We start from the raw sequence: 26,171 nt of genomic DNA on the forward strand, positions 1-26,171 counted from the left end.
AGAATAAGATACTTTAATACTGTGTCTAATATCTAATCTATTTTAATACTGAATTAAATTTAGATTTAAATCATCAATCTGTACAGCATTAGCATGTGTGTGTGTGTGTGTGTGTGTGTGTGTGTGTGTGTGTGTGTGTGCATATATATATATATATGTACACACAAACACACATTTTGATTTTTTTTCTTGTTTTAAGCTTAAACCTCAATGATCTTTCTTTTGATTTTTTTTTTTTTACATTTAACTGGTTTATTCAGAATTATTATTCACATATATTTCTTATTTGTGTTTTATTATTATTATTATTTCTTATTTGTGAATTATTATTTAAGAAAGTTCTTTTAAGATTAATATTTGCTTTGTTTAATATTTATACATTTCTGAATAATAATACTAGCTACACTTTCAGATTTGTTAAATATCTTTATCTGTTTTACTTTTGTCTGCAAAAGCTGCATCAGCTACTTTGCTAATAAATGTCCCGCACCAGGATTGTTTTCCTTTGAAGCCGTACGACATGTTTTCATTGATCATTTCTCCTCTGCTTCTTAATTTTTCTCCATATTACGTCCAATCTGACACCACTTCACAGGTGAGGGGAATTCCACTGAGATTAGACATCATTTAATGATTTGCCTCAAGCTCAAATACATACAAGACAAGCGCAGATATGTCTTTAAATCAGAAATGCATTAAATGATAAGATCAGCCGTTTATTTTCCTTCCAGAGATCTGAATTCTCGCCTCACCATTCCCGTCGAGCACATTCTGCTTTGCTCCTGTAACTCTTGTGTAGTACACAATGTCGTGAATTAGAGACGGATTACATGTTCTCAACTCCGACACACTGCCGCACGCTTTTATCTTTAGGCCAGAAACACGCTAATGTTTGGCCAACACATTACAAGCATGCGGCCGTAGTACATACTTCAAACTTTAATTAGCATCATGTCTGTTAATAAACCGAATGTGTTATTATTTGGATAGCATGTTGATTTTAACTACTAGACACATGAAACCAAGTTTGCTAGAGGCATTTGCATTCACACACTACGTTTTGGGTCTTTTCGCCTGTATTTTATGTCAAATCCATGTTAATTGCAAGGACCATCCGCGGGTTTATCCTGCGTATTTGAACCTCAGCCTAAGTGGTTATTAAGTTAATCTGGAGTGTGTTTGAAGTCTTCTGGTCTAAACTCAAGTCTGTCTCTCTCAAAATCCTTCACAGGGCTTTCAAAGAGCAGCAGAAGCCGCTTTCCGAGCGTCTATCATTGAGACCGGGGAAGAGGATGATGCTTCCTCACCTCAGGAAACGCACGCTAATCCATCAGTCTTAGACAAACTTCCTTGGGCTTGGCTTTCATTTATGAGCGAACGACACCAATAGCAACTCGACACTCTCAACATGGACGCGGAGTCCCTCCCGGACTCTCACTGCCGTTTGGGCAGGAGCAGTAGGTATTGTGCGCCCTCTGGTGGTTACAGAGGGAATGATGTCCACTCAGATCCGCTGGGTCGCTCGCTGCCGCTGTTTTTATACCCGACCCATGTGGAGCAGCGAGTCTACGACGGCTCGTACTGTGGGGGAGCGTCACTGCTGTCCTACCTGCCGCCGTTCCACGGCAGCTTCGGTGTCTACGAATGTCCGTTCGAGCCCGCCTTCATCCAGAAGCGCAATGAGCGGGAACGCCAGCGAGTGAAATGCGTCAACCAGGGATACGCCAAACTACGTGACCACCTTCCCAACGGAACTACGGACAAGCGGCTGAGCAAAGTGGAGACGCTGCGGGCGGCCATCCGCTACATCAAGTACCTGCAGGAATTGGTGGAGAACGCGGGCAGCAGCGAGGAGAACGGAGGAGCGTCACCTCTCTCCATTTCCGAATCGTCTTCCGAGGAGTCTGTTGGGAGTTAAAGACGTTCAAAAAACATTGTATTCTAACAACTTTTATCATGCACCACCTGATTCTCATATATCAGCATGTGTTTCGATTTAGCAAAACCACAATTCTACAATCTGATTCAAAAGAGACATCAAAGAAATGTGTCAATAAATACAGAAGTTTAATTAAGTTTGGCCTTCAATAAACTAATGAAATCTTCTGAAATGAGTTTTGGTGGTTGCTCGTGTGACGTCTACCAATGAGAGTGTGGTTTCTCAGACTGGGACATGAGGGCACAGGGGTCACGGCGCCCAAAAAAGCCTTGAAATCAACACAACACCCTGTTCTGCCCTTGATCTCACTGTGATCATGTAAACTGTGATTTTAAACTGTTCTTAAATTCAAATAAACCTTAAATTATAAAGAGAATGGGACTGTTTTCACTTAGAAATACATAGTGTTTTCCGGGTTTGAAACCTGTTTTGTTGTTGTGGTTTCTGTGTTGAACATGCTCATTGACACATGTATGACACTGTGATCTTAAAAACCTAAAAATATATATATTTTTTTATTATATATGAATATTAATATATCTATATTTTGTATGTTTTAGTATATATAAATAAATCAAAATATATTTATTATTATTATTAAAATTCATAAACCATATATAAATGTAATAATAATAAAAATAATAATAATGAAATATGATGTTTTGACAGTTTTCATGAGATTCACACATTTGCACTGTTGAGAATCATTGGGACAATCAGAAAAAACTATAAATATGTGAGACCAAATTTCACAGTGATTTATCTGTGAGCTGACTGGTTTGCCAGCTCAGTGATGTCACAGAATAAGCCAATGGGATCATTCCAAAGATATGACTCTGTTAACGTCCTGCCTCTTAATCTATGCCTCTGTGAACATAACTGTGTCATGCTCTGTTGTCCCCTAACACACACACACACACTGAGTGACACGCATTGTCTATATTTATTTTTTTAAGTCAGACAGCTGCAGTACTAACCAAAAAAGAGCAGAGAGAGACAGTGAGAGAAATAGATTCAGGGACGGACAGACAGACAGACAGAGAGCGGATGGTGGGAACACGTTCATTTTTGACTCTTGAGAGCAGCCACACGAAGATACTGAACTATTGAGCCAGGTACCTGATCTCCAGAATTCCTGCGCCTCCTGCGCTGGTTCTGATCGGATCATGGAAGGAGGCGGTGAAGCACCCATGAGCACCTTCATCATGGATGAGGAGACCCTCAAGAGGAAGCAGAGAGAGAAACTCAAGAAGCTCCAAGCTACAGGTGGAAATCCAAGGCCTGCGCGATCCCTCCTCTTCCTCACGCTGAAGAACCCCTTCCGCAAGGCCTGCATCAACATCGTAGAGTGGAAGTATCCTTTAACAAATCAGAAAATGTTTTTAATTACAATGTTTTTTGTGAGTTAAAATGGTCACTAAACATTAATCAGTCAATCAGGCAGAATTTAATGCAGGTTATTCAAGTATGTAAAAGTCATTTCAGCATCATTACTCCAGTCTTCAGTGTCATGATCCTTCAGAAATCATACTAATGTGTTGATTTGAAACATTTCTGATTTTTATCAATGTTGAAAACAGTTGCGCAGCTTTATATTTTTATGAAAACCGTGGTACATTTTTATTTTCAGGATTCTGTGATGAATATAAATCATTTATTTGAATTAGAATCTTTTGTAACATTACAAATGTCTTTATTGTCACCTTTGATCAATTAAATGTGTCTTTGCTGAATAAAAGTATTAATAATTATTAAAAAACTTTTTAATGTAACTGTTTCCACAAAAATATTAAGCAGCAAAAATTGTATAAAAATAAATTATATATAAAATACATTAAAAATTATTTTTTAAATCAATTATAAAAATGTAATTATAAAAAATAAAGAAATTAATACAAGAAAAACAAAATCTCTTTCATTGAACAGCGGTCTTCGAGAAGTTCTCAGTTATGTTACAATAAACATCATCTTCATCTCTTATTTGCTGACATATTGTAATATACTAAACAAACATCTTAATTTACTCTCCATTTTATCTCACTGCTGCATAGGAGTAAACAAGTAATTTATTACTAGAGGTGGCAAATATGGAGTCAACAAAAAGTGTTCAAATACAGCAACTATGAGATGACAGACAGTTAATGAGCTCATTTGGTCTTGAGCGTGTGTGTAAATGTCAGTGTTTCATCACAGTGCTCTGATATTCTGAGAGAACAGCTGTTCTGTCCTCCAGCTCACTAAATACAGACATGCTAAGCTCAGAGAATGCTAGCACACACAACAACACACTGAGAAGGCAGTCATGTAGATCATTATGGTACAACACACACACAATCACATTGTGTGCTACTGTAGGTATATTTTTTTTCTCATTTTAAGAGTTTTGGACATATATATAAACCATAAATTGACGCTGGTTTATTTTCCTGAACATGTCTGTCAGACCGTTTGAAATCATCATCCTCCTCACCATCTTTGCAAACTGTGTAGCTCTGGCTGTTTTCATGCCAATGCCTGAGGAAGATACGAATAACACCAACAGCAACCTAGTGAGTCTCTCTCATATGCGAACACACTAGACTCCTCCTTAAGGCACCTACAAAAACCTATAGACTCCACCCTCATATACTCCCTCAACATATAAACCCCTCCCCAATACCTGTAGACTCTGCCTCAATACACCCAAAAACAACCTATAGAATGTGCCCTCACACACAACCTCAACATATAAACCCCACCCCAATACCTGTAGACTCCGCCTTAAAACACCCAAGAACAACCTATAGACTCCACCCACATACACTCCCTCAACATATAAACCCCACCCCAATACCTGTAGACTCCGCCTTAAAACACCCAAGAACAACCTATAGAATGTGCCCTCACACACAACCTCAACATATAAACCCCGCCCCAATACCTGTAGAGTCCGCCTTAAAACACCCAAGAACAACCTATAGAATGTGCCCTCACACACAACCTCAACATATAAACCCCACCCCAATACCTGTAGACTCCGCCTTAAAACACCCAAGAACAACCTATAGAATGTGCCCTCACACACAACCTCAACATATAAACCCCGCCCCAATACCTGTAGAGTCCGCCTTAAAACACCCAAGAACAACCTATAGAATGTGCCCTCACACACAACCTCAACATATAAACCCCGCCCCAATACCTGTAGACTCCGCCTTAAAACACCCAAGAACAACCTATAGAATGTGCCCTCACACACAACCTCAACATATAAACCCCGCCCCAATACCTGTAGAGTCCGCCTTAAAACACCCAAGAACAACCTATAGAATGTGCCCTCACACACAACCTCAACATATAAACCCCACCCCAATACCTGTAGACTCCGCCTTAAAACACTCAAGAACAACCTATAGAATGTGCCCTCACACACAACCTCAACATATAAACCCCACCCCAATACCTGTAGACTCCACCTTAAAACACCCAAGAACAACCTATAGAATGTGCCCTCAAACACAACCTCAACATATAAACCCCACCCCAATACCTGTAGAGTCCGCCTTAAAACACCCAAGAACAACCTATAGAATGTGCCCTCAAACACAACCTCAACATATAAACCCCACCCCAATACCTGTAGACTCCGCCTTAAAACACCCAAGAACAGCCTATAGAATGTGCCCTCAAACACAACCTCAACATATAAACCCCACCCCAATACCTGTAGACTCCGCCTTAAAACACCCAAGAACAGCCTATAGACTCCACCCACATACACTCCCTCAACATATAAACCCCACCCCAATACCTGTAGAGTCCGCCTTAAAACACCCAAGAACAACCTATAGAATGTGCCCTCACACACAACCTCAACATATAAACCCCACCCCAATACCTGTAGACTCCGCCTTAAAACACCCAAGAACAACCTATAGAATGTGCCCTCACACACAACCTCAACATATAAACCCCACCCCAATACCTGTAGACTCCGCCTTAAAACACTCAAGAACAACCTATAGAATGTGAACTCACACGCAACCTCAACATATAAACTCTGCCGAAGACCTGTAGACTCCACCTTAAAACACCCAAGAACAACCTATAGAATGTGCCCTCACACACAACCTCAACATATAAACCCCACCCCAATATCTGTAGACTCTGCCTCAAGACACATGCTTAACCTATAGACTCCACCCTCACACACAACCTCAAAATATAAACCCCGCCCCAATACCTGTAGACTCTGCCTCAATACACCCAAAAACAACCTATAGAATGTGCCCTCACACACAACCTCAAAATATAAACCCCACCCCAATACCTGTAGACTCCTCATTAAAACACTCAAGAACAACCTATAGAATGTGAACTCACACGCAACCTCAACATATAAACCCCGCCCCAATACCTGTAGACTCTGCCTCAATACACCCAAAAACAACCTATAGAATGTGCCCTCACACACAACCTCAACATATAAACCCCGCCCCAATACCTGTAGAGTCCGCCTTAAAACACTCAAGAACAACCTATAGAATGTGAACTCACACGCAACCTCAACATATAAACCCCACCCCAATACCTGTAGACTCCGCCTTAAAACACTCAAGAACAACCTATAGAATGTGCCCTCACACACAACCTCAACATATAAACCCCACCCCAATACCTGTAGACTCCGCCTTAAAACACCCAAGAACAACCTATAGAATGTGCCCTCACACACAACCTCAACATATAAACCCCGCCCCAATACCTGTAGACTCCGCCTTAAAACACCCAAGAACAACCTATAGAATGTGCCCTCACACACAACCTCAACATATAAACCCTGCCGAAGACCTGTAGACTCCACCTTAAAACACCCAAGAACAACCTATAGAATGTGCCCTCACACACAACCTCAACATATAAACCCCGCCCCAATACCTGTAGACTCCGCCTTAAAACACCCAAGAACAACCTATAGAATGTGCCCTCACACACAACCTCAACATATAAACCCCACCCCAATACCTGTAGACTCCGCCTTAAAACACCCAAGAACAACCTATAGACTCCACCCACATACACTCCCTCAACATATAAACCCCACCCCAATACCTGTAGACTCCGCCTTAAAACACTCAAGAACAACCTATAGAATGTGCCCTCACACACAACCTCAACATATAAACCCCACCCCAATATCTGTAGACTCCGCCTTAAAACACTCAAGAACAACCTATAGAATGTGAACTCACACGCAACCTCAACATATAAACCCTGCCGAAGACCTGTAGACTCCACCTTAAAACACCCAAGAACAACCTATAGAATGTGCCCTCACACACAACCTCAACATATAAACCCCACCCCAATATCTGTAGACTCCACCTCAAGACACATGCTTAACCTATAGACTCCACCCACATACACTCCCTCAACATACAAACCCCTCCCCAATATCTGTAGGCTCCACCTTAAGACAGCCAAGACAACCTATAGACTCCGCCCTCATACACAACCACAACATATAAACCCCTCCCCAATATCTGTAGACTCCGCCTCAAGACACATGCTTAACCTATAGACTCCACCCACATACACTCCCTCAACATATAAACCCCACCCCAATATCGGTAGACTCCGCCTCAAGACAGCCAAGACAACCTATAGACTCCGCCCTCATACACAACCTAAACATATAAACCCCTCCCCAATACGGTTTAAAAACCTGAACTTAACAAAGGGTGATTTAAATGTTTCCATTTGTATATACAGTATTCTGTTCTTATAAAATATTGAACTATATCCTAAAAGAACAAGTGACTAGTTAAAATCTGTCTTCTGGCAGAATGGCTGACACCTAATGCCTGATATTCATCTCACTAAACCCTTCTAAGTGTGCGTGACCTTGACTCAGGTGACTGAAAGTAGCAGGTGCTTTAAACGCATGCCGATGGGACGACTGCATGTGTGGACACTTTAAAATTAGCCACAAACTCAAACTATACACACACACACTTGCAGCTCTCTCAACACTGCAGTGTTATCTGAAAGATTTTGTGGTTTGTAATATGATATGTCAGATCGTTTGTTTTGTAATCAGGTTGACATCAAAGCATTTGGATGGTAATAAACTTGCATCTAGCTTTGTTTTGTGATGAAGCTTATCTAAACAAAAAATAAAATAAAATAAAAAAGCAATAAAATCAATAAATGATACAAACAAATTTCTTAATGTCAACAGAAACAAATAGTGTCTGCTTAACGCTAACAGTAGGTGCCATGTTGGATATGAAATTCACAGTGTCTGTGCCAGGGTCATTTTCAAAATGCCTTGATGGAAACCGGAGGAAAGTGTCAAGTTCTAGCACCCCGTTCACCACATTGGCACGCTCCCGCCAAAATCAATGTGTGTATGTTGCCAGAATGTAAAAAGACATGTCAAGACAGATATTCAAAGTCAAAACAAAAGCATTCTGAACTTTAAAAGCCATCATTGACACCAAATACCTTGAGTCAGTTGGTTGTACTGAAGTGTGCTGACAGCTCCATTCATCTAAATGTTGTGTACGTTCACAGGAGAGTCTCGAGTACATTTTTCTCATCATATTCACTATGGAATGCTTCCTGAAGATTGTGGCATATGGATTACTCTTTCATGCTGATGCTTATTTACGGAACTGCTGGAATATATTAGATTTTGTCATTGTAACAATGGGGTAAGACACACACATCACTCCCTGAATATGTCCAGAAACACCCTACACAAGTACACAAACACCTACTGTGTGACATCTCACAGGTTGTTCACTGTCGTGGTGGACTTCATCAATAATATCAGCGGCGTCGAGGCGCCAGTGGAACAGAAAGGCGGGTTTGACATGAAGGCCCTCAGAGCATTCAGAGTCCTGCGGCCTCTGCGGCTCGTCTCTGGGGTCCCCAGTAAGTGAAAACACCTTGCTCACCTGTCTTATTTCTCAAGTTGGCTGGTTAAAATGTTATGTCTCCTCCAGGCCTGCAGGTGGTGATGAGCTCCATCCTCAAGTCCATGCTGCCCCTGTTCCACATCTCTTTGCTGGTCTTCTTCATGGTCACCATCTATGCCATCATAGGCCTGGAGCTTTTCAAATGCAAAATGCATAAAACATGTTACTACGCCGGCACAGGTAAGAAAAGATGCAAGATAGATGAAGTGAACATAAAACCAAAACTCAAACTTACCTAAAATGTTTTCCTTTTGCCATCGTGCAAGCACTGGTGTTTCCTTCAATAAATGCAAAATTTCCATGATCTGTTATGTCACAGATATCATCGCCACGGGGGATGACGCGTGTGCAGCTCCGTGCGCTCAGGCCGGTAACGGCAGGCGCTGCACTTTAAACGGAACAGAGTGCCGAGGTGGTTGGCCCGGACCAAATGACGGCATCACCCACTTTGATAATCTGGGTTTTTCCATGCTCACTGTATACCAGTGCATCACCACTCAGGGCTGGACGGATGTTCTGTATTGGGTCAGTGACTAATAGAGCAGTGGTTCCCAACCATGGTCATGCAGTACCCCCAACTCTGCACATTTTATATTTCTCCCCAACCCAACACACTTGGTTCAACTTATCAGCCCGTTAGTAGAGACCAAGACCTGAAATCTGTGTCAGATAAAGAAGACCAGTCTTGTGTCCTGTTGGGGAACTCCAGGACCAGGTTTGGGAACCACTGACATAAAGGACTATGCTAAGGATCTGATAGCTGACTCTTGACTTCTCCTAGGTGAATGATGCAATTGGAATGGAGTGGCCCTGGCTGTACTTTGTGACTCTGATTCTCTTGGGCTCATTCTTCATCTTGAATCTGGTTCTGGGGGTTCTGTGCGGGTGAGTCCAAACCTTCGTTGTCTTTTACTTAGTATCACTCTACAAGTTATTGTCCACTTTATAGAATAATGATAAAGACTGAGTAGATGTGTCCAAACTTTTGACTGGTAGTGATTTATTTCCGTAATATTCTTTACTGAGAGATTTTGCCGCACACCATCTCATGTTCGTCTCCCACTCTGTGGTCAGCGAGTTCACTAAGGAGCGAGAAAAGAGTTCTCGAAGTGGAGAGTATCAGAAACTGCGGGAGCGTCAGCAGTTTGATGAGGATCTGAAGGGGTATATGGAGTGGATCACACAGGCAGAGGTCATGGACAATGACCAGGAGGGGCAAGGTGCTCAAACACACAAACACTGTTACAGATTACAGCCATTGCGAACCAAGGCTCATAAGGTTTGAAATCTGGTTAAATGTGTCACAACTTGTCTCCACAGGTCTGCTCCCACTTCAGAAGGACGGATCTGAAACGGAAACTCTCTATGAGCTGGAGGGACTGAACAAACTCATGTTTTATGTGTGAGTTGAGCGATCAACTGTTGGGAATGGCTGTCTTCATGTCCAGGAGGATATTTTCAGACTTCTAAAACATAAATGCTTTGAATTTCTTTGTGCATGTGTTTTACAGTCGACACGCACGTCGATGGAACCGTTTTTTTAGGAGGAAGTGTCGTGTGTGGGTGAAGTCCAGATTGTTCTACTGGCTGGTGATTATGCTGGTGTTCTTCAACACTCTGGCAATAGCAACCGAGCACCATAATCAGTCCGAGTCTCTCACCAACTTCCAAGGTTCTGTTCTGTGCCCAGTAACGTCATTCCTCATTTATATCCTAAAACAAGATTTTAGAAAGTTCAAAAATGCATCTTCTATTATCATTTACTCATCCTCAAGTTGTTTCAAACCTGTATGACTTCTTTTTTCTTTTTTAAGGTCACAATTCCCATTTACTTAATGAAAAGTCTAAGATTCTGCCAGATGACCATAAACCATTAATGAACACTAATGAATGACCAACTTCAACCAACTATAAACTAGCCAACAGTTAATTTTAGCTGGATTTTTCATAAGGGTAATTATTTATATTGCTTTTCCTTGTTTGCAGACAATACCAATAAGGTGCTGTTGTCTCTGTTTGCGGTGGAGATGTTTCTAAAGATGTACGCAATGGGACTGCCATCTTACTTCATATCCCTCTTTAACCGTTTCGACTGCTTTGTGGTGTCTGTGGGGATCCTGGAGCTCATTCTTGTTCACATGGACGTAATGTCTGTCATGGGGATCTCCGTACTGCGTTGTATTCGGCTGCTGCGTCTCATCAAAGTAACCAGGTATGTGATTCTTGACATCACCATGAGGAACCAAGCGTTTATGTTTACATAAGCATTTATCAGAACTGTGCGTGATTTTCAGGTACTGGACGTCACTCAGTAATCTTGTGGCGTCACTCTTGAACTCTGTGCGTTCCATCGCCTCCCTGCTGCTGCTCCTCTTCCTCTTTATCGTCATCTTCGCTCTGCTCGGCATGCAGGTTTTTGGGGGAAAGTTTAATTTTCCAGATGAGTATGTGAGACGAAGCAACTTTGACAATTTTCCGCAGGCTCTGATCACGGTTTTTCAGGTGAGTTTATCATTCATATGATAAGCGATATGTTTGGATCCACAATGCCTCTCCAGTGTCTGGTATTCTCTCCGTTTTAGATCCTGACAGGTGAAGACTGGAACTATGTCATGTACGATGGCATCATGGCTCACGGGGGTCCCGCCATGCCTGGAATCCTGGTCAGCATTTACTTCATTATCCTGTTCATCTGTGGAAATTGTATCCTCCATGCAGCACAAATGTGTGAGTAAGAAATTACATGTCAATTGGATGAGAACTTTCCTGAGCATTGAACTACAGACATTCTCTTGAATGTCTTCCTGGCAATTGCGGTGGATAACCTGGCTGAGGCAGAGAGCCTGACCTCCGCCCAGAAAGAGAAGGCAGAGGAGAAGAAACGCAAAAGGCTTCTTAGGTGAGTGACAAACATCAAACAGCATGAAAAAGAGACTTTTACAGTAATTTCTGATGCGTAGTTTGTTCTCGGTGCAGAGAAAACCTACCTGATAAGGGCGAGGAAGAGAAGGCCATGCTGGCAAAGAAACTAGCCGAGCAGAGAGCCAAGATTGATGGAATTCCCACCACAGCCAAGGTCAAAATCATCAGTAACCGACAGAATTACATCATTATATTACTGTGAAATGATTTTGTATTCAGATAATTCACATTAACTGACAATCACATTGATGTCATTGTGCCAGTTTTGGCCAAGATGGTTGATTTTTAAGATAAGGAACTTTTAAGATTACACTTAAACAAAGCATACTGATCTGATTCATGCGTTTATTTATATTAATCTGCAGCTCAAAGTGGATGAATTTGAATCAAATGTGAATGAGATTAAAGATCCATTTCCTCCAGCTGATTTCCCTGGTAAAACATGAAGGATAATTTAGCTTAATTAATTCAGTTTGCATGTGTCTTACCGCTAGATCAGTCTGACGTTTTGATTGATCTTTTGCTCAGGTGATGATGAGGAGGAAGAGCCAGAGATTCCCCTCAGCCCTCGGCCTCGTCCAATGGCAGACCTGCAGCTGAAGGAGACAGTGGTGCCAATGCCAGAGGCCAGTTCCTTCTTCATCTTCGGCCCACAGAACAAGTAAAAACCTTTTCCGTAACCCTAACACACAGCTCATATTTGGAGCTTCTGTGTTTATCTGTGTCTCTCTGCTCAGGTTCCGTAAACTCTGCCATCGCATCATCAACGCCACGACCTTCACCAACATCATCCTCCTCTTCATCTTGCTCAGCAGTATCTCATTGGCTGCAGAGGACCCCATCGACCCAATGTCCTTCAGGAACCAGGTACACAATCTCCAGACTCAACGATCTCGATCTGCAACCAACCGTTGTCTTCACCAGCTACCTTTCTTTCTATGTTGCAGGTCCTGGCCTACGCTGATTATGTCTTCACCTCAGTTTTTACTGCAGAGATTGTGCTGAAGGTGAGACAAGAGTTCGGTGTGTGTTCAGAGAAGCTGTTTTGTTATATTTGGATTCTGTGAATGGTTCAGTGCTTCTTCTTCGTCCACTGCAGATGACCACGTACGGTGCCTTCTTACACAAGGGGTCTTTCTGTCGTAATTCCTTCAACATACTGGATCTGATTGTCGTTGGCGTCTCCCTGCTGTCCATGGGAATGGAGTGAGATTTCAAAGCAATACAGTCTTGTGCTAACACAGAAATAGAGCAGCGTTAGATACAAACAGCCATTATTGGAGTGTGAATAACATGATGGGGGTTTTTAGAAAAGGACAAACATTCTTTTACAGTCCTCACATCTCTCTGCAGATCAAGTGCCATCTCAGTGGTAAAGATCCTCAGGGTCCTGAGAGTGTTGAGACCTTTAAGAGCCATTAATCGCGCCAAAGGTCTCAAAGTGAGTCGTCTAGTTTTGAGATTACAATATGACAAATGTTCCCGTTCCTCCATCGAACTCTCTTTGTTGTCTTTTAGCATGTAGTCCAGTGTGTGTTTGTGGCCATCAAGACCATCGGCAATATCGTTTTAGTCACAATGCTCTTGGATTTCATGTTCGCCTGCATTGGTGTCCAGCTTTTCAAGGTCAGAGAGTTCACAACATCCATGTGTCTAATTTCACAGGCTGGTAAAGGAGAGCATTTAATATGTTTTATTTTTCTTGTTAATCTGGCAGGGGAAATTTTTTTTCTGCACAGACCCGCTCAAAATGACGGCGGAAGAATGCCAGTATGGTTGAACTTTCATTCATTTCTCCTTCACTCCGAGATCTTAGAATCTCCATATCGACATAATTCTTCTCTCTTTCGGTGATGCTCTCAGGGGAACATTTATTCAACACCAGGAACATGGTCTTCACAAAATGGTGCTCCATCAACGTATGTGGATGAACAGCGACCTAAACTTCGACAACATTCTGAACGGAATGCTGGCTCTCTTCACCGTTTCGACATTCGAAGGCTGGCCAGTGTAGGTATTTAATTAACAACATTCTTTCATGTTTGAAGTTAGGGGATCAAGCACATAGCGCTGAAACCCTATTGTTACTGTTAAAATTTTCAAGGATCAGCATTCTCCACTGAAAGTGATCAGGCAGACCAAACTGTAAGTCAGACTTTGAGGGCTGGTAGTACTCACACCATCTACAGCAGGGGTCTCCAAACTCGGTCCTGGAGGGCCAGTGTCCTGCAGAGTTTAGCTCCAACCTGCCTTGACACACCCGCCTGGAAGTTTCTAGTATGCCTCATTATACCTTGATTAGCTGGTTCAGGTGTGTTTAATTGGGGTTGGAGCTAAACTCTGCAGAACAGTGGCCCTCCAGGACCGAGTTTGGAGAACCCTGATCTACAACGTCATCAAGGCTTGCCTTAATCGTCCTGATGGGGGCCCTACAGTGAATGGAATGAGATATTTTTAACAAACTTGGCACACATATGCAAAAGCTCATTCTGTGGTCGCATGAAAAACGGCACAGTGACTGGCCACTTGGTAGTGCTATAATAGGAAATTTTTTTTAAAAATGGCTATAACTACACAACCTAAGACTGATTTACTTGAAAATTGGCATGCGGCGGCTTTGTCCAAGGTGCCAAGACTGCCTTTGAGGACATTCACATATCTCAAAAAATGAAATTGATGTCAATGAAATTTGAGCAGATTGGAACGAAACTCGCTGGGCCTGTTTGTCTCACGACCCTAGAGGCCTGAGAGAAATTCGAAAGAACTTGGCAGCCAGGGGGCGCCTTTGCGTTTTTCATGTGCATAAAGGATTGTATTCTACACTCTAACGACATTCATAACACATGGTAAAACTTTGCCTCTAGGACCACCGCTTTCTATTCTTAGATGAGCACATGCGGCACGTTTCTAAAGAAGCATGCCAACTTTTATGGAGATCAGCCCATAGGTGGGGCTAGAACTGTTAAAAAATCTTAAACTATTATATTTCCTTAGTAAATTCTAAGTTAGTAAATTACATATGATCTAAATGGTTACAAGCTTGTTAAAGAAAACGTAATACCTTTTTACATATGTGCTTAAAGGCCTTAAAGTGCTTGAACCCCATTAATTTATGCTTTCAACTGTATTTATATTTGATTTCATATAGCGTTTGATAATGTTCAAAGTGGCTCAAACCCATCCTCCCAATTGTATCTTTTCACGCAGCTTGTTGTATAAAGCCATCGACTCGAATCTGGAAAACGTCGGCCCAATTTACAACAACCACATTGAGATTTCCATCTTCTTCATCGTCTACCTCATCCTCATCGCCTTCTTCATGATGAACATCTTTGTGGGCTTCGTTATTGTCACCTTCCAGGAACAGGGAGAGCAGGAGTACAAAAACTGCGAGCTGGACAAAAACCAGGTACCGCACTCTCACACACCTAATCATGTCTCATGTTTCCAGTTTATAATGCACCTTTACATGCACATTGGCAGCGTCAGTGTGTCCAGTACGCCCTGAAGGCCCGACCCCTGAGATGCTACATCCCCAAGAACCCGTATCAGTATCAGGTGTGGTACATCGTCACTTCTTGTTACTTCGAGTACCTGATGTTTCTGCTCATCATGCTCAACACCATGTGTCTGGGGATGCAGGTGAGAACACAACCACAGGGTTACATTCACAGAAATGAGGATAGCAAACATTGGAAATAAATAATTAGAATATCAAATACATTTCATAGTTTGAATTTCTATATCCTTAAGCATTGTAACCAGTCAGATCACATCACCCATCTTTCGGACATGCTGAATGTCATCTTCACCGTATTGTTCACAGTGGAAATGATACTTAAACTTGGCGCATTCAAAGCAAAGGTGAGTCCTGCATTTAAACTAGTAGTTTAAAGTTATTCTTACATTTACTTGATAAAAATCAGTAAAGTTTTCACAACAGAAAGATGTTCGTGAAGCACAAGCTGAAGGTGGATGTTTGTACAACTACACTAAAAGGCTCTTACTTGATAAGTCAGATGACAGAAGGAAAGCTTTATATGGTTAAAAGTGTTTCACTCTGATAGGGTTACTTCGGGGATCCCTGGAACGTCTTTGATTTCGTAATCGTGGTGGGCAGTATCGTTGACGTCATTCTAAGTGAAATTGATGTAAGTTTCCTTTTGGATGTACAGTAAATATGTTGACTTATGTTATGCACAAATGCTTGATTTTACCTGTTGTATGGTTCTCAATGAGTGCTGATGTTGGCTTTCACTCATCTTTACTGGTGATTTCTCTCTCCAGGCGGCTCTCGCTGCTCAGGGCGGACTGTACTGTCTCACTGGCTGTTCTGTAAATATCGATTTCTGTTATTTTACATCCAAAGATCATTTCATGACTATGATTGAACAGAGTTCATGCCAACATAATCCAGCAATTTTAAATACTTTGTTTTTGCAAGTGAAATGGATTCACATGATTCAAAGTTTAATTATTGCCATATATTTTCTCTCTTTCCAGGAAGTGAATCCAATGCAAGCTATAGCAGTAAGTGAAGATTCAATGAGTTCTTACTGAATGGATCTGAGCTGGTATGAACTGTAGAGTTTTTGTTTGTTCCTCAGGACTCTGAGAACATGAGTGTGTCAATCACACTTTTCCGGCTTTTCCGTGTCATGCGGCTGGTAAAACTGCTCAACCGCTTTGAAGGGATTCGGAACCTGCTGTGGACCTTCATTAAATCATTCCAGGTCTGATGGTCCACTGCTCCATTATGGTGTTGTAATAGAGATGTATTTACATGTGCTGATGAACGTGGTGTCGGTGTGTGTTTTTCAGGCTTTGCCATATGTGGCTCTCCTCATCGTTATGCTGTTCTTTATCTACGCCGTCATCGGCATGCAGGTAACACATGCATGATAAGTGTGATACACTGCTGGTCAAAAGTTTTTGGGGGAAAAAGTCTTGTTGATCTCAGGTTAATCTTAATTATTCCACACCTTTGACCAGTGCTGTATATTCAGCGTCACTCGAATGATAATGTGACTTTCCTTGATCAGGTGTTTGGCAAAATCGCCTTACTAGACAGTACCGTGATCAACCGCAACAACAACTTCCAAACGTTTCCTCAAGCTGTTCTAGTGCTATTCAGGTAGGAAATGTGAACGCCTCACTGTAAGTGTGTTTCTGAGCATGTTTGTAAAGACATGTACCTGTCCACAGGTGTGCCACAGGTGAGGGGTGGCAGGAGATCATGTTGGGCTGTTTGTACGGTCAACGCTGTGACCCCAAGTCAGAATACCTACCTGGAGAGGAGTACACCTGCGGCTCTGGATTCGCTGTCCTGTACTTCATGAGTTTTTACATGCTTTGTGCTTTTCTAGTGAGTATTCACTCTTCCACAAACACGCACAGGCACAGACGCACACATTAACTTACTCTGAATGTGTTCTATTGCAGATCATTAACCTGTTTGTGGCTGTGATCATGGACAACTTTGACTATCTGACCCGTGATTGGTCAATACTGGGGCCGCATCATTTAGATGAGTTTAAGAAGATCTGGGCTGAATACGACCCGGAGGCAACGTAAGCAAAACACTGAGTTAAAGCCACCCTGAAATCAAAATGGACAATTCTTATTTTTTTATGGAATATTGCCGTGTACATCAGTGTTGAATTCATGTGCCTTGTAATCTTTATCTCTTTCGAAGCATTTTTTTTAAAAAAGGTTTTCAGTAATTGTCAGCTTTTTTGATAATTTTCACAAAATTTTCATGGCCCCCAGTATCTGACAATATCAAAAGAAAGAACAGAGCCTCTTCTTTTAAAGAAAAAAAAAATTCTAGCTTCATGCATTCTTCTTTTATCAACACTTGAATGTTGTAAGTTTAAAAAAAAAAAAGCAACATTTTGAACAAAAAGCTGATAAAATTGCGTTTTTTTCCCAAGACTACAAAGTGCGCAAGCAATGCTTTTATCGCTTGTTTTGGCTTCTTTTTTGCATGTGTTTTTATCTGTGTTTGTGTTTTTCTGTCAATGGCGGGGAAGCGTTGTCTCATAAATGATGAAAAATTTCACCAATGGCAGGGAAAGTTTCCCTCCCTCTTGCTGCGAGGGCAGGGTAACCTGTCATTCACATGAGATCCACCAATAGCAAACCACAACCATCCAATCAATTCCCCATGGACAATATCAAGCCCCGCCCTACATTTGCTCTTGTTCCAGAAGCCACTTCACTCGATATATGTCACAATAGGGAAGAAAAGACTAGCGCAACTTACGTTTCATGCCGACTTTAATATTGACGTGAAATGGCATTCGCTTCACATTTTACTTTTGTGATCAGATGCTTTTCAACAGGATATTCAATGAGAAAACAAATGTAGGGTGGTACTTTATTTTATCCATCAGGAATTGAATGGATGGTGAGAAGTGTCTCTTTATAAAGTGGAAAACAAAGGGATGGCGCATGCACAAATGAAACATTGCCATAAGTTAAAGTCGCCCATTTTGATTGCAGGTTGATTTTTAATGACATACATCTGATTATTGGTGCTATTTTTGTGTTGTTCTGGCAGAGGCCGCATTAAACACCTGGACGTCGTGACACTGCTGAGGAGAATCCAGCCACCGCTGGGGTTCGGAAAGTTCTGTCCCCATCGTGTTGCCTGCAAAGTGAGGCAAACACATTCATACACTGCTGGCCCAAGCATTTCTACATATTTAACAGTATTTAATAATTAATTCTCTGCATTCTCTGTGTTTGTGTACAGAGACTGATCTCCATGAACATGCCTCTGAACAGCGATGGAACGGTAACGTTTAATGCCACGCTGTTCGCTCTGGTCAGAACAGCACTGAAAATTAAAACGGAAGGTTTGAGGCCTTATTTTTTTTAATAAACTAAAAAATGATTCTTAAAAGTTTAAGTTATTGTAAATACTATTTATACGGAAACCCTGAACCTCATGGTGGGGAAAAAAAGAAAATAAAACTTCTTGATATTTCAACATAACTCCTTATTTCAAGATATTAAGTCGCTATTTCGACATATCTCGATATTTCGACATAACTCGTTATTTCATATTAAGTCACTATTTCGACATATCTTGATATAACTCGTTATTTCAAGATATTAAGTCACTATTTCGAAATATCTCGACATTTCGACATAACTCGTTATTTTAAGATATTAAGTCGTTATTTCGAAATATCTCAACATTTCGACATAACTCGTTATTTTAAGATATTAAGTCATTATTTCGACATATCTCGACATTGACAACTCGTTATTTCAAGATATTAAATCGCTATTTCGACATAACTCGTTATTTTAAGATATTAAATCGCTATTTCGACAACTCGTTATTTTAAGATATTAAGTCGCTATTTCGACATCTTGATATTTCGACGTAACTTTATTTCAAGATATTAAATCGCTATTCCGACATAACTCGTTATTTTAAGATATTAAATTGCTATTTTGACATAACTCGTTATTTTAAGATATTAAATCGCTATTTCGACATAACTCGTTATTTTAAGATATTAAATCGCTATTTCGACATAACTCGTTATTTTAAGATATTAAATCGCTATTTCGACAACTCATTATTTCAAGATATTAAGTCATTATTTCGACATATCTCGACATTGACAACTCGTTATTTCAAGATATTAAATTGCTATTTCGACATAACTCGTTATTTTAAGATATTAAGTCGCTATTTCGACATAACTCGTTATTTTAAGATATTAAGTCATTATTTCGACATATCTCGACATTGACAACTCGTTATTTCAAGATATTAAATTGCTATTTCGACATAACTCGTTATTTTAAGATATTAAATCGCTATTTCGACAACTCATTATTTTAAGATATTAAGTCGCTATTTCGACATTTTGATATTTCGACGTAACTCTTTATTTCAAGATATTAAATCGCTATTTCGACATAACTATTTTAAGATATTAAATTGCTATTTCGACATAACTCGTTATTTTAAGATATTAAATCGCTATTTCGACAACTCGTTATTTCAAGATATTAAGTCACTATTTCGACATATCTCGATATAACTCGTTATTTCAAGATATCAAGTCACTATTTTGACGTATCTCGACATTTCAACATAACTCGTCATTTTAAGATATTAAGTCGTTATTTCGACATCTCGACATTGGAAACTCGTTATTTCAAGATATTAAATTGCTATTTCGACATAACTCGTTATTTTAAGATATTAAGTCGTTATTTCGAAATATATCGACATTGACAACTCGTTATTTTAAGATGTTAAGTCACTATTTCGACATAACTCGTTATTTCATGATATTAAGTCACTATTTCGACGCATCTTGACATTTCCTCATAACTCGTCATTTTAAGATATTAAGTCATTATTTCGAAATATCTCGACATTGACACAACTCGTTATTTCATGATATTAAGTCACTATTTCGACATATCTCGATATAACTCGTTATTTCAAGATATTATGTCACTATTTCGACATATCTCATTATTTTGACATAACGACTTAATATCTTGAAATGACGAGTTATGTCGAAATAATGAGGTGTTTTTTTCCCCCGCACCATGTGGTTCAGGGCTTCCATATATTTAATCTTTCTACTTCAAAAATTCACATTTTATTTAAAGTGTCACTTGCCATTTTTACAAGAAATTTACTAGAACATTTCTGAGTGAAAACTGTTTCAAAGTAAATCCTACAATTTAACATAAATTTATGAAAATAATGTCAATACTCACCCTGAATTCTCTGATTGTTCATTCATCAGGTAATTTTGAGCAGGCAAATGAAGAGCTGCGTGCAATTATTAAGAAGATCTGGAAACGCACCAGTATGAAACTGCTTGACCAGGTCATTCCACCAATTGGAGGTCAGATCTCTCATGAATAATGCTGAAACACAAATAAAACGACTATACTGAATAATAAACTGCAATAATATTAGCATTATTAAAACTCTTGTGCTGTGCTTAAAAACCTTTACATAATTTGTGTCAAAATGAATGCAACACAATTTAAGGATTAAATGTTTCTTAAATCACAGATGACGAGGTGACCGTGGGGAAGTTTTACGCCACATTCCTGATCCAGGACCACTTCAGGAAGTTCATGAAGCGGCAGGAGGAATATTACGGATACCGGCCGAACAAGAAAAACAAAAACACCACAGAGATACAGGTCACACATCTCTTCAACTCTGCATGTGTTTCACACTATGATCAGACAGTCTCAATCTGCTCTCTCTCGTTCTCTCAGGCGGGTCTGAGGAGCATCGAGGAGGAAGCTGCTCCCGAGCTGCAGCGGGCAATTTCTGGAGATCTCCTGAACGATGAGGAGATGGACCGAGCGATGGAAGAGGCCGGAGAGGAGGGAATCTACAGGGTGGGTGGAGAACAGAACAGATCAGAGAGGACAAATGATGACAAGAAGGATTAATGCATGGCAGCCGTATCTCACCTCTCTCTTCTTCTGTTCAACAGAGAGCAGGCGGCCTGTTTGGCAACCACATGGATCCGTTCACTATGGAGAGAGGAACCCCGATGCCCACCCAGGTGACCAGCCAGCGCCCCCTACAGATCGCAGACAGCCGAGCAGATGAGAACGAGGCCTCGCCCTCTTACGTTAATTACCACGCCAACACCAATAACAACAACACTAACAATCACAGGCGGCACAGGTGAGCGTACAGAAATAACAAAGAAAAAATAATGTAAAAATAACACTTATGGAAGTTATTGCATTGATGAAAGATGAGGATAAATGTGTATTAAGAAGGTAAATAGGGTCGTGGATGGTGAAAAGTGTCTCGTTATGGGAGAATTGTTTGAAATGTCATTAAAAAAGAAAGTCATTTCAGAGGCGACGCAAGTTATTATATTTAGAACTTTTTTTTCATTGTGATTATGTGCACTGACGAATCATCACAAAAAGACCAGGAATGTGTGTTGAGAAAGTAAATAAAGTCCAAAACAAAACAGAACCAGACAGAAATGAGAGTAAAGAAACCATGTGTGTGTTTGTCATGAGGACGATTGTAGTGACGATAATGATAAAGCTGATCTCTTTCTTGGAGCAGATGTGGACTACATTTCCCATCCAGACAGCATGGTCCAGTGAGTGCAGCTGAGTTCCTCATCCAAGAGGTGAGATCAAACCTTCAGCAAGAACCGTCTCCATCAGCTGAAATGATTTTCACATACTCTTCTGGTTTTGTTCCTCAGGCTCTGATCGCCGGAGGTTTGGCGAGTCTCGCCAGCGACTGCCGTTTTGTGTCCGTGACGAAGGCTGAGATGGCCGCGGCGCTGAACATGGATCTCGCCGCGCTGGAAAGGAAATCAGCAGCCGTTCTTAATAAACGTAAAGGACAGTGTTTGTTGAGGAAGAGGAGGGCGGCAACTTCTCGTCCTGATTCGACACACTGCCAGGTGTAATGTTCATCAGAGGCGTTTGGTAGAGCGAAATTAAGACAAAAAGAAGACATAAGTGATTCAACTGTGAGGACTGTTTTATGAGCCAGTATTGCAGAAGTGTTCGAACATATCGAAAAAAGGACTGATAATGGGTTTTTCAATTTACATATATAAAAATATGAATGAAAAATACATATCATCGCTCTTTAACGGAAACCTTGTATTTCCAAAAACTTGGCTATGACAAATGCTAGACTAAAAACACTTCTCCGCTCCTCAAATACATAAACATTAGCCTTTACATATATATATATATACCAGACCGAAATAAAGGGTGACAATAGTATTTTAATTTAATTATGGAGATACAAGGTTTCTGCCCGACAGCGACGGTATTCAAAATGGTGATATATACGTCGACTTTTCATTTCACATTCGATATTTGATAGCAAATGTGAACTAAATTAAAAGAACACTTATAGCACAACATATTTCCCAACTAAAGTGACTCTTCTGAGGTGATTATACTGCTTCTTTTGAGTTATACTGAGTGAACTTGGAGTGGGTAAGTTGTGTCTTGGCAACTGTACCATTTTATTGTCATGTGACCATATATTTTAAAACCATCATTTCTGCCAGACTGTGAAAAAGAGAAGCACATTGGACGAGTGGAAGTCACTTATTTATTTTAAAAACTGTTTTTGGCTATGTATGATGCATATTGGTGATTTAGCAACGTATAAAACCATGCAAGCCAAATAATATTCTGAATTGGTAAGCTAGATTGTTTTTCCTAAAATGGCAGCTATGGGGCAGAGTGAGCCAAATGCTGTGGGGTAAATTGAGCCAGTGTTTTAACTTACCCCACCATAAGGCACTGAATTTAAGTTAAATCTAAAGTTTCAATTGGTGTCATTTCAATGTAATATTACGCAACTGGTTTAGTATATCTCTATTTTCGAGTTTATTTAATAGGAACAGTGTACAAGTACACCAAATCCTTCTGATACGAACCAGAGGCTGTTTAAAGATATATATCTTTCCAGCTGTAGTCTCTAATGGCCTGACTTGGTCGACATTGCAGAAAAACTACCATGTCAAGGACCTTTTGACTAAAATATTTATTAGTTTCAGTGCCATTTATTCATTCTTATTTAGTTTTTATTTAATTTTACTCAACAAACTCTCTGTTTAGGAAGGTTACAATTTTGATGTTCAACATATTGTTTCAGAAATGCAAACATCATTTGGTTGGTTTAGTTGTTTAAGTTAGCTTTATAAAATAAATATTTGTAAAATATTTTAACAAAGAATATTTGTAAAAGGAAATTTTATTATTAAATTAGATTTTAAAATAGGCACATTATCTTTAAAAATTCACATGGGTTTGATTCAGATTCAGTTTAGACCCACCTACTGACTCAGCTCAATTTACCCCTAACCTGGGGTAAATTGAGCCAGAGGAACACTTTTTTTTTTTTTTTTACAAGAAGCCATATTTTTAAGACCCTTTGTCATATATGTATTCTGATCATTTAAATGATAAGAAACATCCTGAAATTACTTTAAATACTTTCATTGTACTTCAGCCTCATTTTCCCTTATCTAGAGGAAGTAAAAAATGGCTCATCTGACCCCATTCTCCCCTACACAGCATTTCCCCCCATACGGTAAAAAAATATATTTTATCTGGCCAAAATATATTTTAAATATATGGTAAATATATGTTACAAACAGTGAAGTTCAATGAAATATATTTTTGAAACTGAAAATATATTTTGTTTCAACCTTCATATACTTAAAATATATTTAAACATGTATTTCAGGGGCAGGAAAAATATATTTATATATAAAAATATATTTCAGGGCGCAAGAAAATACATTTCCAATCTTACAGTCGACAATGCAAATGTGCGTGGAAGAAAGCCTTGCGAACAAAACTATCCATTATGTTTGAAGAATTTTAAACACTTACAGAAAAACATGAATTTCCACATATTTTCCACATTGACACTTTGTTCACATATCTTCCCAAAAAATACAGATCTGTTTAATAGTGATCATGGCACCTCACAAATGTGTGTTTTAGTCTATTACTTATTAATTCATTTGTTTATTTATTTATTTAATTGTAATTTATCGTCAGTGTAATATAGCGTTTAGATCTACATCAAATACAAATAAATATATTAATAAAATCGCTAGATGTACGATGTTAACTGTGACGTAATTTGAATGGGAAACCACTAGCAGCGCTCACGGACTTTTGGAGTACTGCGCATGCGCGTCATTTTGAACTGTAACGGTCGTCAGTCAACCGGGAGTTCTCGGAGTAAAAGGTAAGAGCTAACGTTATAACTTTATTTTTAGTCGTCATTTTTCACATATGTAATGTTCATTGCTACTTTGAATGTATAATGTTTTATTGTCAAGGTTTTTTTTTACTTTATTTGTCAAATTAATGCCCCGTTTGTTTATTTGCTCACATGAGACGCATTTGATATGTTCAGATTTCCGTTTTAAAGTTAGTTGTTTTTAATTTGGACACTAGTGAAAACTAACGTTACACACAAAAAAATGTTTAATATTTTTTTTTAAATTTCAGCTGTAGAGTGTTTGGGAGACCGTGCTGCCTGCTGTTGTCGATCTATGATGCTCCTGTCACTGATAGTGGAGCCTGTAACGTAAGTTTTTTTTTTTTTTTTTTTTTTTTTAATTTAATGTTTTACTAAACTTGTTAATTAGGCACACGTTATTTGCTCGTTATTAAAGTTCAGGCATATGCTGGTTTGGCATTAATGGCATTTCATACGCTCAATTTTTCTACTATTATTATTATTATCAATATTAATATAGCCTTACTATAATATAATTTTTATTCACTTTCTGCTGAATGACAAGCTGTTTTCGATTATCCAGTTGAGCCAGTGATTCAGTAAGTTGCTTGTAACAGAAGATGCTTATTTGTCACGACTTACAGGTTTACATGTGTCATTCATTACTGTAAAAAAAATCTACTTTTTATTTTCAGTAGCAGAAGCAGAGACGGTTTGTGCAACAGCAACAAGGTGAGAATGATGAGACACTTTAAGAAGTAGATTTTTTTTTAAAATTAAGCACTGTTAAGCAAATTATATTATTTTATTTGTGTAATTTATGAATTGATATGTTCTCTGCACTTGTGTTAATATCTGTTTCTGTCTGGAACAGGTGCGGGTCAAAACCCATCTGTCAAGACGCTTGTCCACTTGCTGTCCGCCCCACCAGCCCAACGATTGTGCTGGAGAACCACAAGTCACAGGTACAGGATAATGTTCATAGTCAAGTCATCTTCATTTCTGTGGCACTTTATACAAAACAGCTTCACAGTAATAAACATGAAATAGTCAACATGACCCTAGTTGAAGTGAAACACTAGGTGTGTGTTAGAAAAATACTAATATTTTAAAGTCTGTACATCCAAATGATTCCTCAAGCTTTAAAACACATCACAAATTACAACATGTTGACTTTGAGCCCATATTGGACAGTTGGCAAATCTGTAATGTAACAAATTTAACATAACAGTATTTTCCAAAAACACACCTATTGTTTCACTTCAGAAGAAGTTGATTAATCAACTGAGGTCATGTGGATTACCGTCATGTTCACTTTGGTTTTTGACCTTCTTGCGTGAACACACAGAGATGGATTATTTTTCTAAATATCTCTGTTTGTATTCCACAGAAAAAGAGAATGTCATAATCAACTGGAACAGCATGAGGGTAAGTATCCCTTTGTTAAGTTAGCTTAACTGAGTGACTTTGTGATATTCCACTATCCCTTCATTTGTAAAAGTGAAAATGCAATGCAGAAGTGTAAAGAAAGGCTAATTCGACCTCTCCTCAATCATCAGTTTCTTTACTGTCTAAAAATATG

At 39.5% G+C, this 26,171-nt stretch overlaps 2 protein-coding genes across 3 annotated transcripts in view; both read left to right on the forward strand.

Moving 5' to 3' along the window:
* LOC137028248 (achaete-scute homolog 5) overlaps positions 1-1,918 on the forward strand; it is a 2,375-nt gene extending 457 nt beyond the window's left edge. Inside the window, exon 2 of the mRNA XM_067397015.1 lies at positions 1,232-1,918. Coding sequence (XP_067253116.1) covers positions 1,409-1,918 — 510 coding nt within the window. The 5' untranslated portion in view covers positions 1,232-1,408. The remainder of the gene's footprint in view (positions 1-1,231) is intronic.
* Positions 1,919-2,849: 931 nt separating this feature from the next.
* cacna1sa (calcium channel, voltage-dependent, L type, alpha 1S subunit, a) lies at positions 2,850-25,554 on the forward strand. 2 transcript variants are annotated; one of them, XM_067397029.1, is made up of 45 exons: positions 2,850-3,293; positions 4,383-4,488; positions 8,495-8,634; positions 8,718-8,857; positions 8,929-9,081; positions 9,221-9,426; positions 9,683-9,786; positions 9,976-10,121; positions 10,222-10,303; positions 10,413-10,573; positions 10,888-11,113; positions 11,196-11,403; positions 11,484-11,604; positions 11,686-11,800; positions 11,878-11,977; positions 12,189-12,258; positions 12,352-12,484; positions 12,561-12,690; positions 12,771-12,830; positions 12,923-13,029; positions 13,177-13,264; positions 13,342-13,449; positions 13,541-13,593; positions 13,687-13,833; positions 15,031-15,232; positions 15,307-15,465; positions 15,577-15,687; positions 15,891-15,974; positions 16,111-16,158; positions 16,327-16,353; positions 16,431-16,556; positions 16,645-16,710; positions 16,866-16,957; positions 17,029-17,188; positions 17,266-17,393; positions 18,386-18,482; positions 18,581-18,683; positions 20,613-20,714; positions 20,888-21,021; positions 21,100-21,225; positions 21,324-21,520; positions 21,920-21,986; positions 22,065-24,937; positions 25,285-25,321; positions 25,464-25,554. In XM_067397029.1, exons 1-43 carry the CDS (start codon positions 3,106-3,108, stop codon positions 22,272-22,274), a joined length of 5,331 nt encoding a protein of 1,776 aa, XP_067253130.1. In that variant the 5' UTR covers positions 2,850-3,105; the 3' UTR covers positions 22,275-24,937; positions 25,285-25,321; positions 25,464-25,554. The 2 variants fall into 2 exon arrangements, with proteins under 2 accessions (XP_067253130.1, XP_067253131.1); XM_067397030.1 differs by lacking the exons at positions 25,285-25,321; positions 25,464-25,554 and adding an exon at positions 25,173-25,188.
* The last annotated feature ends 617 nt before the right edge of the window (positions 25,555-26,171 follow it).

Source organism: Chanodichthys erythropterus, chromosome 10, assembly GCF_024489055.1.
Source record: "Chanodichthys erythropterus isolate Z2021 chromosome 10, ASM2448905v1, whole genome shotgun sequence".
Taxonomy (NCBI): Eukaryota; Metazoa; Chordata; class Actinopteri; order Cypriniformes; family Xenocyprididae; genus Chanodichthys; species Chanodichthys erythropterus.